The following is a 15,724-nucleotide window of genomic DNA, read 5'->3' on the forward strand; positions in this document are numbered from 1 at the left end:
GTAGCGTCAAAGAGCAGTCTTTTAGCTACACGTATGTGAAAGATGGAAAGCAACAACAATAATTTTAACCCTTTAAACAATATCCTTTCCTGAATCCCTTTTTCCCGGCTTTTCAAGATTTAACTTGACCTACGAAACGAAATTTACGCGAAGTCACGATAAATTTTTCACTGATGTATTCGTTAGAACCTCTCGAACGTGTTTGAGCTCGAATTTTATGCATACGTTTGCATCTATGAAAGTTATAACAATATACAGGGTGTTTGAGAAATTGTAGTACAACCAGCAAGGGGATGATTCCTCACATAAAATCTAGTCGAAAATAAGGAATATAGTTTTTTCATACGGGGCTTCATTTTCGAGAAAATCGAGTTTGAAAATTCGTTAGGTACGCGTGCACTTAGACAGAGTCTACTTTATTCGCCCGTTCTAGCCCGCGATTCCCATTGCCGCTTGTGTTTTTAAACAATGTAAAAATTTCTTGTTATTAATTCAAGTCATACCATATCGTAAACAATACCGTTTACAAATGCAAGCAGCAATGGAAATTGCCTTGTATGAAGCCCCGTATCAAAAAACTATATTCCCAATTTTCAACTAGATTTTATGTGAGGAATCATCTCCTTGCCGGTTGTACCACAATTTCCCGCACACCCCGTATGTGCAGTCACTATACCGAAATCTGCGGCGTGCTGTGTGAAGTGAGGAATTTGTGGGTCATGCCAAATCGATCACTTTTTGACGTCACCATCAGCGATTTTGTTCGAAATGAAATATGTTGTAGTTATGTGAAATTCGGAAGGGGGAGGCGTAAGTCGTCATTTTACCGGTTTAGAATTTGTTTAGAAATTACAGGCCTTCGAAGTTTGCAATTTTGCCGAAAATGGGCTTCACTTACGAATTTTTATCTCAGGAACTGTTCGTCCTATAGAGCTACATTTTTTTGTTTTAGAAAGGATTGGAAACCTTCAGAGAGTATTGGACTATTATAAAATAATTTTTTTATAATTTATTAAGTTTAAAGTTCTCCACACACGAAGACCAAGTGGCGTAAGATTCCATATTTTTGTTTATAACTTTTTAATAAAGCGTTAAACAACTTATGCCCATATAATTTTGTTTCTTGTTTAGGCCCATAGAATACAGTGACAAAGTTTCGTACTTTAAAACCTGGGTTACCCTGCATAGAGGTATAATAATATATTTATAATAGTTGTTATTTATCATAGTAGAAAAATAACACTAAAATCAGATTCTACGACCCAAGAAATATGCTGTACATAAAAAATCAGGACCTTGAATAAGTTCTCGCTGTTTCTTCAAAAATGGCAGTAGCAGTACCCTGTTCATGGAATTTCGAATGGTAACACACATGCAAGGCAGTAGTGTATCTAACCTTAAATTTCAGTGTATGGTAGTTCACTTTATTGTAAACAAAGCAATTTTTTCTTAGTTCTGAAAATGTCTACTTTTGTGCCAAATAAAGTGTATTTGCGGGGAATTTTATTGCACTACTTTATTCAAAAGAAATCTGCAGCTGAAGCACATAGAATTCTTGTTGAGACTTATGGTGACAATGCTTTGTCGGATACGACATGCAGAGACTGGTTTGGACGCTTCAAAAATAACGATTTTGAACTTGAGGATAAAGAACGTTCTGGCGCACCGAAAAAATTTGAAGACGAAAAGTTGGAGGAATTACTCGATCAAGACCGATGTCAGACGCTAGCAGAACTTGGAAAAACATTACAAGTAGATGAGTCAACTGTTTCAGAACGTTTAAAAGTTTTAGGAACGATCCAGAAGGAAGGACATTGGGTACCGTATGAATTGAAGCCGAGAGACGTCGAACGGCGTTTTCTCACGTGTGAACTACTGCTTCAACGGCAGAAAAGAAAATGTTTTTTGCACCGCATCGTGACTGGCGATGAAAAGTGGATACACTACGATAATCCAAAGCGTAGAAAATCGTGGGGTAAGCCCGGCCATGCATCAACATAGTCTGCAAAACCAAATATCCATGGTTCGAAGCTTCTTCTCTGTATTTGGTGGGATCAGCAGGGTGTAATTTATTATGAGCTGCTCAAACCGAATGAGACTATCACGGGGGAGCGCTATCGACTTCAATCGATGCGTTTAAGTCGAGCCTTAAAAGAAAAACGGCCGCTATACGAGCAGAGACACGACAAAGTGATTTTGCTACTTGACAACGCTCGGCCTCGTGTTGCAAAACCAGTGAAAACCTACCTGGAAACGCTTCAATGGGAAGTTCTACCCCACCCGCCGTATTCACCTGACATAGCCCCTTCTGATTTTCACCTATTCCGTTCGATGGCACATGGCCTAGCTAACCAGCGCTTTCATTCTCACGAAGAAGCTAAAAAATGGATCGATTCTTGGATAGCCTCAAAAGACATGTCGTTTTTCCGACGCGGAATTCATATACTGCCAGAAAGATGGGAGAAAGTGGTCGCTAGTGATGGGCAATACTTTGAATGAAATGTTTTTGTTCCTTATAATTTAAATAAAGCTTTTATTTTGTAAAAGAAACAGCGAGAACTTATTCAAGGTCCTGATAACAATGCTATGAATTTAGTTCGCGTTTTCATGGTTTCGAACCACTGCACAGTTGTGTGAGAACGCGATTTTACTAACCGAAGGACAAAATGCGAAAAATACCCAAACTGCGAAAACTGCCCTACGAGAGGTAGCGGCAGACCATAAAGTTGTCGGCCGAGCAGCGATATCATTCGTTGGAAAAGTATAGACTATGTCATATCCTCTCCTTCTGGCAGTGAGTGGTGTCGAGGGAACAACTTCAAAAGGAGAAGAGGGACTAGCGATCTCCTTATTTCGAAACAAACATCGTCGCCTTATGTCGGAACAGAACTGTACACGAGAAATGATACAGCGGAGTAATTGATGAAGTAGCGTGAAGCGAACAAGTGTATCGGATCGTAGATACAACAAAGATTAGATTAGCGATGATGTTGGCAAGCGAAGCGTCGCGTCGGTGCGAAATAGAAATGAGTCGCGAATCGAGTGATTTACCAGAGTATCCCGCGAGACATTGACAGTAGTAGCTATTCAGCTGATCGATGCAGATCCCTCCGTTGCGGCAAGGATTGCTGGAGCATTCGTCCATATCGATGGAGCATTCGGGGCCCGTCCATCCTGGTTCGCAGGAGCAATAATAGCCGCCAAGCTGTACGGAGCGAGACGTAACAAACAAAGCAAGAGGCCGCATAGAGTAGATTCGACAGGGCACGCTCGATTAATCGGCTGCATGTGCATGCAAAGCCGTATGCAACGGTCTCACTCACATAATTATGGCAAGTGGAAGCTTGTTTACACGGTAGATCGCGACATGTGATCGGCTCCTTGCATTGGGGCCCGGTCCAAAATATCGGACATTGGCAAACGATACCGAAAGGCGTCTCGTGGCAACTGCCTCCGTTGTGACAGGCCGAACACCTTTCCGAGGCGGGCGATAGACATGTCGCTCCTGATAAGTCGACATACCACACAAGAAACATGTTAGACAATACGGGCTGAGGTCAAGTTTCATGCTTGCATACGAATTCCAGTCAATATCCACAGTTTTGACTGTTAAGGCTTTATGCTATCCCCCCCCCCCCCCAGACATGGAACGGTCCCGTTCAGACAAACATTCTTTAAACATACACATTTGAATATAGGTGTTCATACTATCCAATCGTATCAGCAGAGACCAGTGTCGCCAGATGAGAAGGAGAAAAAGGAGAAAAAGCTATCCTCTCTCCCTGTCAGTACCGGAGTATGCACGACAGAGACGAAACGCCTCACGTGACCGGGTGTCATGGTTAAAGCGTGGAGATGCTCGCCGCCGGAAAATGGGGAATAGCGTCGCAGAAGGGAAAGGGTAGAGTGGGAGACAGGTCTTAATCTGGCGACATTGTCCCAGACATGTATCGGAAACTAAACACAAAAAGTATTATTATACCGAACGAGACCGTTCCGTGTCTTATGAAATTGGTCTTACACCGTGTCTTAGTGGAATTATTTGCCTAAAGTTTCGCAAGCATTGCAGCTAGCTTCACCAAGGTTCTTCATCAGTATTAGTGTGTCTCCGACTCCGTGATGAAGCTAGCTCCAATACTTGTGAAACGCTATTTTCATCGGGGTTCCTCATCAATGTATTGTTCAAAACGAAAACGTTGATGCTTTACAACTTTTGAACGGATCGTTTCCACTAATTTTGTCAATGCCAGGTTCACTCAAGGCGAAGACAGTGTGTCTCAAACTCTGTGTAGACCGACAAACCCTGTGAAGACCTTGTGTATACAGGGGTTCTCAAAAACACTGTACTTCCTTGAAACGGACGATTCTCGATGTTATTCGAAATAACTTTTCCCTTTGTAAAAATGTTCTCCGCGGCGTCGTTAAGCGGTTATTAATTAAAAACACGAACCAATCACAGCGCGGCTACAGCCGACAGATTCCGGCTCGGCCAATGCCACCGCCACACTCAGCGGGACCTGTGCTCTGACCGATCCGCGTTTTTCGTTAATAACTCCTTAATTAAGCCGCGGCGAACGTTTTCGTAAAGGAAACAGTCACTTTAAATGACCTCAGCAACCATCCTTTTCAAGCAAGTGCAATATTTTTGTGACACTCTGCATAAATGATAAGCTTAAGATTCAAAGTTGATGTATCAAAAACTAGCCGCGACGAGATGTCAACAAATATAATTGCAGGGTGTATGTTTGTAGTAATTGAGTCAAAGTGTAATTTGGTTGTTATTGATGCTAGAACGAAATCGTAGAGGAAAGCTTTGCACGGTTCAACAAGCTGTATCATCCTGTGATGTGATTTTTTACGAAAGTGTATCGAAGTGCAGTTGCAAAGTGCAATTGCATTCGATTTTTGAACGCTATTCTATGATTTTTGTTCGCACGAATCGATTGCTCGTGTTACTTTGCATAAAAAAGTATTAAGATACAATCGTGAAAAATTTACCTTTTTTCCAGCATTTACGGTAAATGGTCAAATTTTCTGCCATTGTGGTTATTAAGATTTGCATTCTGCAATTGTACCGATGAACTTCCGTAAAAAGTTGCATTACAGGATAATACAGCTTGTGAAACCATGAAAAACTTTTCTGTACAATTGTTATATTAAAATACAAGAAGACGTTTGTTTCTAAGAGAAAAACATAAGATGTTGCATTCAGGTGCGAATGGTCAAACATGTCGTGAGGGATTGAAGCTATTTCTACAAAAGCTGCTTGATATAAAGGAGCATATCGTGTGGTGCAATTGATCTTTGCGTGAGTCAACTAGTGAAGCTGATTTTCGAAGCCAAAATAATACTGTCCAACAAAATCAAACTTTTTTCGAGTTTTGCAATACCTGTTGGGTGATTCTTACAGACTTTGTCATTCTAAAACCAAATCCGAAAGCAGAATTGCTCTATCACGCAACGTTTTCGAAAAGTATTATCATAGTTTTTTTTTTTTTTAAGTAAGTCCAAACACGATGTAAATGCCTTTTGGCTACAATGGCCGTCTGGCGCGAACGCGTCGCGCACAAGCTGTCAATGAATATTTTCTTAACCTTCGCGTATACTAACGGAACCAAATACTTTTCGTGAATGGTTTCTTTACTAGAAATGTCTGTAGAATGCATTCCTGTATAGTAAATTTCTGCTAGATAAAGGATTTTTCACATAAGTACAAAAATAAAGCGTACAAAGTACCCGCGTCGGCACATTTTCAAACTTTAACAACCATTTACAACTATTAGGAAGTACATAAAAATATAATTGGCTATATAGATATGTAGAGGAGAATCCCCTCTATCTGTGGACTCAAACTTGAACTATCTCGCGTGTTTAGTTTTTGCGTAACACGTAATTTTTTATCAAAATCATGCATTTTTACAAAAACCGTTACGTGATAGAGCAATTCTGCTTTCGGATTTGGTTTTAGAATGACAAAGTGTACAAGAATCACCCAACAGGTATTGCAAAATAATTTTGGTGTTGGACAGTGTAATTTGCAACTTTTGTGAAAACACTTTTTTGGTAGCTTGAGATGCTCACGAGATATTCCACCATTTGCACGCACGTGAATATAACACGCTGTATAAAGAGTTCGAATTCATTTCGCCTGGGTCTACTTAAAAGCATTGCTCATCTTTTCAGAAGATTTGAACTTACTCATGGTATACTTTATCCCAACTCCGTAGGCAATACAAAACACTCAAGGTAGAAAAACATCATGGTACATGAGCAATGTGACGAGAAGAAACAGTAGAGTCATGTAGTGTTAGTTAATTAGTTACACATTTCCTCGGCAGGAACTGGACAGTAGTGTTCTTCGCGATTCGTGTTCGAAATTCATGGTACACGATTCGGCTCACATTTATGTTTGAAACGTCTTCCTCTATAGGGTGTATCGAAAATCGTGTTGTAAACTAAAGAGATTCTAACAGTAAGTGAACAATAAGAAATAATGTGTCACATAAACATTATTTATAATACATTATAACAATTACGTGTTAAATAAATATATAGGATATCTAAGGGTAATAAAAGACTATTGGATACAAAGAAGATAAGATAAAACCCATTAATAAATCTATCGATTTTAAATTTCGGATATAGTTTCACAGTATTACAGTGAAACCTTGATTACGCGATCTTAGACGGTTCGCCTATGGGAGGGGGGGGGGGGGATACCCGCGAGGAGCCAAGAAGCTTGAGCTGCCAATTACAAAACTTCTTTACATTTCATTATTTTTTTATGGGACTTTCACCAACTTATTTGTGGCATTTTTCTAATAAAAATGATACTAAACACGATATAATTTCAATTGTATTTAGTGGTTTAATTGATGGTATGTAGTGCGCCTTCGGCCGCGCGAAAATCACAAGAAAATAGTGACCCTACACGATCTATGTATGTCGGAGCACGGACCCGAGGATTGCGTTTAGATCAAGACTGTAGCCATAGGCAAAAGGTTTAAGGAGTGAAATCACGTGTGAAAATACTAATTTGGAAACGATGAGAGTAAATGTAGCAACAATGCCGAACTTTCAACAGTTTTTCTTATTAGGTAAAGGGAACACTCACAATAAAGTGTAAACAAAACATTGGATTAGTAAAAACATGCCGATTTGTTCTTTTATGTCCTTTGAGACATAATTGTTCCAAATATGGCTGCTTCTATGTAGATTTTTGTTTGTATTGTACGCCAAGTGCGTACCTACCTCTTCAGGGGCCCAGAAGCAACAAGAAAACTGTTTTGTTATTAATTATTTTTTATGAAATCTTGACCAGCATATTTGTGACGTTATTCTGGACATCTGTGTTTGTTTAATTGACGGTTCAGTAGAATCTCGATTATCGGAACCGTTGATCTCTGAATTCTCCATTATTATACAATACTTTCCTTCGCGCTTACCTTTCCATTCCGGCGGGCAAGTACAGTTGTAGCCGTCCTTGTTGCTCGTGCAAGTCCCGCCATTGTCGCACGGGTTGCTGGCGCAGTAATTGATGGTGCAGTTCGGAGGATTGCCCATGAACCCGGGATTGCAAACGCATTGTGGGCCGTGCTCGTCTGCCACGCAAATACTGTTCGGCGGACAGGCTGCGTTTTCGCACAGACTTCTTTGCTCACAATGACGACCCGCGTATTCAGGCGGGCAGTTGCAATGATACGAGCCAACGTCGTCCACGCAATCGCCGTTATGCTTGCACGGATTCGACAGACATTCGTTTAGATTGAATTCGCAGTTTTGACCCTCGAACCCGTTCGGACAATTGCAAATATAGCCACCGTAGTTGTCGTAGCACACACCTTTATTTAGACAGGGATTCGCCGCGCACTCGTCGATGTCGATCTCGCAATTAACACCTTCGTATCTGCAACGGGAACGACTTCATAGATTAGCTGGGCAAAGATCATGGCAAAGCAATAAAATGATAGCTTATACATACAGGGCGATTCAGAGATGAGTGCCATCTAAATTACATGTAAACTACCCAGTCAGCCAAACCCTCTTCGAGCAAATTTTGATCAACGTTTGTAATCGTACTTTGCGAGCAAATGCGGTCATTTTGGTGCCAAAACCATGCTTGGAGCAAAATTTCGTCCTTATATACTATGAATCTACTAACAAAAATTTCTCACCAAATGAGAGAATTTAATTTGGACGTCTAATTTTACTTTTAAATCAATTGTATTTTAACGTCAATCAATGCGACTATCCTGTGTTCATTTTATATGTATGGAAAAATAAAATATTGACGATAGCATTATGTGATTTTTAGTCAAAATGTGGTGATTAATTAACGTACTATTTGTTGATGGTGACAAGGACTACAAAAAGGAGATAACAAGCTTATAAATGAAGAACATAAATGATCAAAAAATTTAATCGTTACCGTAATAATTATAATGGAGAAATTCATTGACAGAATACATTGATTACAATGGTGCTCACTTTGACAAATAAGTTCATTTTAAAAAAATGTTGCATTTGTTTAATGTTACTTTTAAAAATCGGACATTTCTTATGCAAGAACCTAATACATAAAAAAATGGTTGAAACAAAAGTAGCATGTAATGTACTGTTGTCTATAGTAAGTTCTGTTTTGCTTTTTTATCGAGATATAAAAGACACCTCGAGATTCTTTATTGTAAAGGGTAAATTTTAATATTGTGATTGAAGAGAGAATTGAACCTTGTATAAAAAAACTGTAGGAGTATATGGGGTGAAATACTAATATAGTTACTGATATTGTCTACAAATGATTTTTAATGCAATTATGACATTGTATGTTACTCTTGAAATCATAAAACTTTCAAAAGTAATTTAAGTGACACATTTAGCTGAATCTTCCTGTGTGTCCTACAAACATGAGGTCAGTTTGTCGACGCTCACAAGGGAGGACCCTTATTCCGTAAATTCAAAAAATTATGAAACCTAGGGGTATATGCAGCATATGCAGAGTAGATAAAATATGTTTTCTTGCAAAAATCGTTGCGGAAAGTTTATATAAGTAGCTCGATGAAATTATGAATACAGTGTTTACACTATATATGTCGCAAATACCTGGCTGATAAAAGTCGCAGAACTATCCCCACTACCGAGGAGTATACTCAATAACCTCTAATAACAATACACCTCTAATAGCAAAACTTCTTTACTTTTCATTATTTTTTAATAATGACATAAAAAAAGTAATAAAAATGTCTTCCTTCCTTCGATACACAATTGACTGATTCCGAATGAAATCTACCGTCGGCATTTGAACGAGGACATTCAGGACGCGGTTTATAAGCACTGAAGTAAGCATCGCATGCGATGGAAGTAAGTAAGTTGATCATAATGCTAGCAAACAAGAATGTTCATATCTCCGAAACGGTTGACCTTTTGATACCTTTTGACCTATTATTATTACAAGAACTGCCCAAGGTCCCATGTTCGGAATCCACATCGTGGCAATTATTAAGCAGCTTCGAGACTAAATCTTCATTGTTTAACGATATACAAGTAGTCAGCCTTAAACTCCATTGTATACGCCATGCACCAGTATCTATAGAAGTGAAACTCTTACCATTTTGGACATATTCATAATTTCATCGAGCTACTTCAAAAACTTTCTGCAACAATATTCACAAAATGTGGTTGTTCAAGCTTAATTGATTTCAACATGGACGTACGGAAATAACAACTAATCTGTACACGATTAGTTACGAAACTCCGTCGCTACACCATGCACGAATTTTTACTACTACAGCATTCTACAATGACGGAGATAAACTAGAGTCTCTTATTGTAAGAAACCTCGTATGTAGGAGGCAACTCTACGCTAAGTGTGCATTGCACTATTTTTATGCTGACCAAAATCTCTGTAAAGGGTTCAACGTACCCCGTAAAAGTTCGATTATTTTTTTATTTTGTAACTCGCAAAAATTGTAAGAGATAAAAAAATAGTTTTAAGACAAAAGTTACTTCTTTCAATTAGATCTGTAGCTTTTAGAGTTTAGGGTTTTCACCCTCATATTACCCTAAAATTTATAAATAAAATACATTTTCTCAGTTATTACTTGACATATTTAGATGAAATAGAAGCGAAAATGAAGCTACAAACTAGCTTTATTTGGAATCTTTTTAAAAATTGTAAATTAGGTCTTAAGGGTTGAAAAGAAATCTATGTTCAGGGGCGGTTTTCGCAAACAACCCTTTGAGTGACTGCCTTTAAAAAAACAGGAATAACATTCTGTTATGTAACTGTTAGATATGAAAGTTCTAAGACGATCAAATGGGTGAAACAGTCTTCTATGCACTGTTTTGATCGTCTACTAGGGAAATGAAGTAAGAAAAGTAAAGTGATTAACATATTATTCTGATATGAACGTAATACTATTGAATGAATGTTGAAAATTGAAATAAATATTGGGAGGTGGGAGAAAAAAGGAGCTGTGATTTATGCGGTGATACATATATTCGGGAATGTAATAAGGGACTGCAAAGAAACCAATGGAGGTGTCAACACAGAAGAGGCAGTGAGTGGTGGAAGGCAAGACAAAATGACCACCGAATGGCTGGAAAGGCTACAAAGGAAAAGGAAAGGCGGGTAAAACCAAAAAATAAAAAAAAAAAGCGCTATAGATAGGGTAGAGAGGATAGACAAAGAAATTAGGATAGAAGACATGCGAGAAGGGGAAACAGAGCGGGGTGAATGAGCAGGATGCGTGGATCAAGTTAGTTTTATTATAAAACCAAATCCGCGCGATTCGTAGCCGTGAGGCTGAATCAGACCTGGGCCTTCTAAAATAACATTACTTGAAATATTATTTCAAACAACATGTAAGCTTATTTTATAATTAGCTCAGATAATTGTGAAATTGGTGTTTAAAATTATTTTTGACTTGAAACAAAGAAATATCGAAATAATATAGTATGTGAGATTGCTACTATTTCAAATAGATCAACATTTTCTTTATCTTCAAACAACAGTATTGAAGATGACGGTGTGAAGTAAATGATTTCAAATAGTTATGTCCTATTTTCAATTTCAGATCTGGGCTGACTAAATGATAATAATAATATTGAATGAATATTGTGCACGTACCCTGTTCGATCGCATATACAGGTATAGTTATTGATACCGTCGATGCAGACACCGCCGTGCTTGCAAGGATTCGGGTTGCACTCATCGAAATTGATTTCGCAATTTTTCCCTGTCCATCCCGGCAAGCAGTCGCACTTATATTCGCTGTCGGCGAGCGCCAGGCAAACGCCGTCGTTTCTGCACGGGCTTTGCTCGCAAAACCGTGTGCCGAGCTGCGATTCGCAGTAAGTTCCGGTGAATCCTGACTTGCACGTGCAACTGATGTCTCCCTTCTGATCTTCGATGCACGTGCCGCCGTTGCGACAGAGCATTTTCAAACACGGCGAGCCTGAAAAATTCAGTCGGTTTAAAGCCGCCGCCAACGAGTCGGTGCGGGAAGAAATTAGTGAACAAGAAACGCAGAGAACAAATGAAAGTATTGTGAGGAAACGGTTAACGCCAGCAGGACCCAAAAATCCGGACACCTAGTGTACCATCTGGGAAGTCAGCCATGGGAAGAAGAAACGCAAAATAATGTTGCAGATTAATTCTACGTTTGTAATATTATAAAAGATAGGAAGCACCGGGACGGTTTGCTCTATGGTCGAAAATAACGAGCGAAATAATGGGTATCCCATTTCCATAGTGTACGTGGTTTCTCATGATCGAAATGATTGACGAGGTCAAGTGCTTGTAAGGAGTAGTTGTGTGCGAACGTGATTTTTATGTGCGTTTGAAAATGATGTGCTCAGCGGTGAGCTGCGGCCCAGGGCTCCGTTCAGTCAAAGGGCCCGCGGCCGAAAAAATAAAAATAAAAACAATTTAAATCAAAAGGTTAAAAAAAAAAGATTAAAGTTAAACTTTACCCGATGAAACCGTAAATTTTTTACTTTTTTATGGAATCCTACAGATTTTTGCGACCTAATGTCGAAAATCCAAGTTTTAATCCTAGAAGATTAGTAGTTCAAAAGTTATGCGTGTTTAAAATTGAGCGATTTCAGGTGTTTTTGACAGGTAAGGGAGACATCATATTGGTATGTACTCAGACATCGTCCAATGAGAGGAATCGCAGAGGTGTTTGGTTAGGGTGGTTCGTGTAGGAGACAGAGATGGCCGGCCCGACTACACTTGCAAATCTACGTTATCGACATCACCGTGTGCTTGTGCTGCCATCTAACGGCTTCGCTTATTAGACGACCCACGAGGCTGGATGCGTACCAACATGGCGGCGCCCTTACCTGTCAAAAACGCGTAAAATCGCTCAACTTTAAACATACATAAGTTTTGAACTACTGATCTCCTAGAATTAAAATTTGGATTTTCAGCATTTTATCGGTAAAAATCTATAGGATTACATAAAAAAAGTTAAAAATTTCTGGTTTCCTCAAGTAAAGTTTAGCCAAAATAAATTATACAAACATTTTTGGTACTTCAGTTAATTTGGGTTAATTGGGTAGGCCTCCAAATAGTGTTAGTCCTGGGCTCCAAAACTAACGGTTCGCCGCTGGATGTGCTTTTAGGATGCTATCCCAAAACAATTTTCCATGCAATGTCCATTTTTAATCGTAAATTAAAGCTATTAGATGTCCAGTAAGAGGTATTTGCGTACAACTCCGTAAGCCAATAGAAAAGAAACACTCAACACAGAAGAGTAAAATCCGCCCATTAGGAATAGAAAACGGATTCATGGCGATGTAGTATTCTATAGGAAATTGTAACTTCGCATACATAATTCTGTCCCCATTTTGCAACTACGTGTCACACATCAAACTGTCATGCCATACTATAATACAATGAGCAAGGTCTTATTAGAAACACGAAATCCAATGAAAACAATATTGAAGCACAAGTCAACACTTTGATACTCGCCCGTTTAATTGAAAATCTATCCACTCTTGGTGATTTGTGTACGAATTTTAATGGAATAAAACTTGAATGTGTTGACGTATTGTAAATGTACGCGCTGTCACAATCAACGTATATAAACGTTTAATCATTTGCGTAAATTATATTTCTATCGTCAGAATTTTCGTTTCATTCAATTATTTTTGTCGTAAATTGTTATCGATTATCGACTGTGCAGTAACTCGGACGTTTCATTACGTCAGACACGAAGTATTATTATTATTTGCGTGCACCCGATGTACTCTTAAAATGTCACCTGCGTATTCTACATTGTTCAAAGCTTTATATACTGTGGATCAAAAAGCGTTCAATTTTTTTGTAATATTTCGTTACGTACGAAAACACTGTGACACTCCAGAAATGTTAATAATTTAAGAATATCTTTACTGTCGAGCGTTATGAAACTGAGACAGAATAGAATATTATTTTGCATTAACAATTAAAAAATAATAGATGAAAAACGATATTGGTATCTTATTTCTTAATAAAATACTAGATATTATACATATAATTATATCAATAAGCTACACAAGTATAAAAAACTGCAGATTAGGTATGAGCGCTAACAAAAAGTTCATTTTTCAAGAGCGTTAATAACGCAACTGTAAGGAAAATTCATTAATGGCAAAACTAGAGAGAAACAGTTGGAATAATATATCAAGGGGTGTATACTTTTAAACTTTTTTGACCCACTGTACTGGACGTGACGCACCGTAAGTCCCTTCTCGACTGGTATGGGATTAACATTCACATTTTTTTTTTTTAAAGTACAGTAACGTCTCTACGAGAATAAGACGTGCACGATGTTTGTGAAAACCTCCCCACTACCATTACAACTTTTTGTTTTTAATTATCATTTTATGAAAATTTTATCAACATATTTATGACATTTTTCTGATTAAAAGGAGTCCAAACACAATACAGTTCAGAGCATATTTGCTGGTTCAATTGACGATTCAGTATAACCTGGATTATCCAACCCGATGGTATAAATTAATCTAAAAAAAGCGTCGTACACGATCTATTGTTCAAACTAGTGAAGATTGTATTCCAAACCAGTAACTGTTATCCAAACATTCTTGTTTCACTGATTAGTGCGGATAACGGAGGTTCTACTGTATCACGAATTAAACGAGTAAACACGATCCAAAGTGTGTCGTGCTTGGTATCGTTTGAATCAGAAGAGTGTTACGAATATGGTGGTAAAAGTTACACACGAAAAAAAAAAGAAAATGTTTGGCATTCAGAAGAAAATTGAGGAAATGGTAACATATAATGGTACAAGACCATGTATCCGTTTCTATTTTTGAATTCGTGCGAAAACCTCGTATACAACAACGAGGTCTACCATTTTCAATTTCACAGTTGTTGCCGGAATATCGGGCGTAACAGTGGCACTCGTAACGATCCTGCCGTGACACGCACTTGCCATGCCTCATGCATGGCTCGTGACTACAGAAATCCATGGTGGGAACTGTGCTTGGTCCTACACCATCTCCGAGTCCGCTGGTACCACCTGAAAGTTTCGCAAAACAAAGTCTGCCATGCAATCCGCTATTTGTAGAAGTGACGCACACACAAACACACATAGTCACGCGTGTACACGCTGCGAGCCTACTTAGAAATCGGAAATTATGCGTGATCTTTAATCCGAGAAGTGTGCGACTATTTCAAAGGGTATAGACGGATAAGGAGGTCAAAAGTGCCCTTAAACCAAATTGAATTTTTATAGCTTATCCAAAGAAAATACTTTGTACCAATTTTCAACCCTATATGTCGACATGGGGATAGTAATGAGGTGACAAAGAAAATCAGGTTTTTCCGTAATTTCGCTTATTCTTTTCAATTTAAAATTCTGAGAAAATTCCTAGATTCGCATTCCAATAGCTCAAATATGCTTGATTTTTTCAGAATTTTCAATTGAAAAGGATACGAGAAATTACGTAAAAACCCGATTTTCTTTGACATCCCATTACTATCCTCCCTGTCGACATATAGAGTGGAAAATTGGAATAAAGTATTTTCTTTGGATAGGCTATCGAATGACCTATTACAGATTCAATTTGGTTTAGGGGAACATTTGACCTCCTTCTCCGGCTACATCCTACACTCTTTCCTGCCGCCGGTAAACAAATATCGCGTATACGAGTAGGTGTGTCAGTTTGGAATTATTATTGTTTGGACTCAAGGGGTCGAGACATTCGATTATCCTATGTTCGACAATGATCCACAAATACAATTTAATTTGAGCATTCGAGTCGATAGAAGTGTACAAGGTGACACTATAATACGCAGCCAAATGCGGTACTGTACTCTGGAATTCTAAAGGATGGCAATCAATCGTAATCGATTGCGTGGATCTTGAATCAAACATTGTATCAAACATTGCTATTTCTGTCAACTTATATTTATCAAGAGGTATCAAATTTTTGTTAAGAACCAGTGATTTCTAAGTTGTGTTTCTTTAGTGTTGAGGATAGAAGGAATTTAGTTCGATAGAAATTCACTTCAACTTAGTAGAAAGATTCTCAAGATCGCGAATTTAGCGAAACACGTTAAACACGTTCTGAAAGAGTGAGTTCCTCACAATAACACTAGGATTTTTGGCATTTTCTCGTCAAGATCTACAGGATTATATTTAAAAAAAGTTAAAAAAATCTGGGTTTCCAAGGTGAAGTTTAACCCAATTTCTTACTTAACAATCTAGTAAATATT

At 38.3% G+C, this 15,724-nt stretch overlaps 1 protein-coding gene across 2 annotated transcripts in view; it reads right to left on the bottom strand.

The window, feature by feature from the left end:
* The window catches only part of Crb (cell polarity complex component crumbs), a 109,153-nt gene that overhangs the window by 25,169 nt on the left and 68,260 nt on the right, over positions 1-15,724 (bottom strand). The window contains exons 4-6 of one of the 2 annotated variants that reach the window (XM_076804284.1): positions 14,358-14,525; positions 11,126-11,453; positions 7,446-7,906 (exon numbers count right to left, since the gene is read on the bottom strand). In XM_076804284.1, coding sequence (XP_076660399.1) covers positions 7,446-7,906; positions 11,126-11,453; positions 14,358-14,525 — 957 coding nt within the window. The remainder of the gene's footprint in view (positions 1-7,445; positions 7,907-11,125; positions 11,454-14,357; positions 14,526-15,724) is intronic. The other variant, XM_076804287.1, reaches the window with a different exon arrangement.

The sequence above is a fragment of the Halictus rubicundus genome, chromosome 2, assembly GCF_050948215.1.
Source record: "Halictus rubicundus isolate RS-2024b chromosome 2, iyHalRubi1_principal, whole genome shotgun sequence".
Lineage (NCBI taxonomy): Eukaryota > Metazoa > Arthropoda > Insecta > Hymenoptera > Halictidae > Halictus > Halictus rubicundus.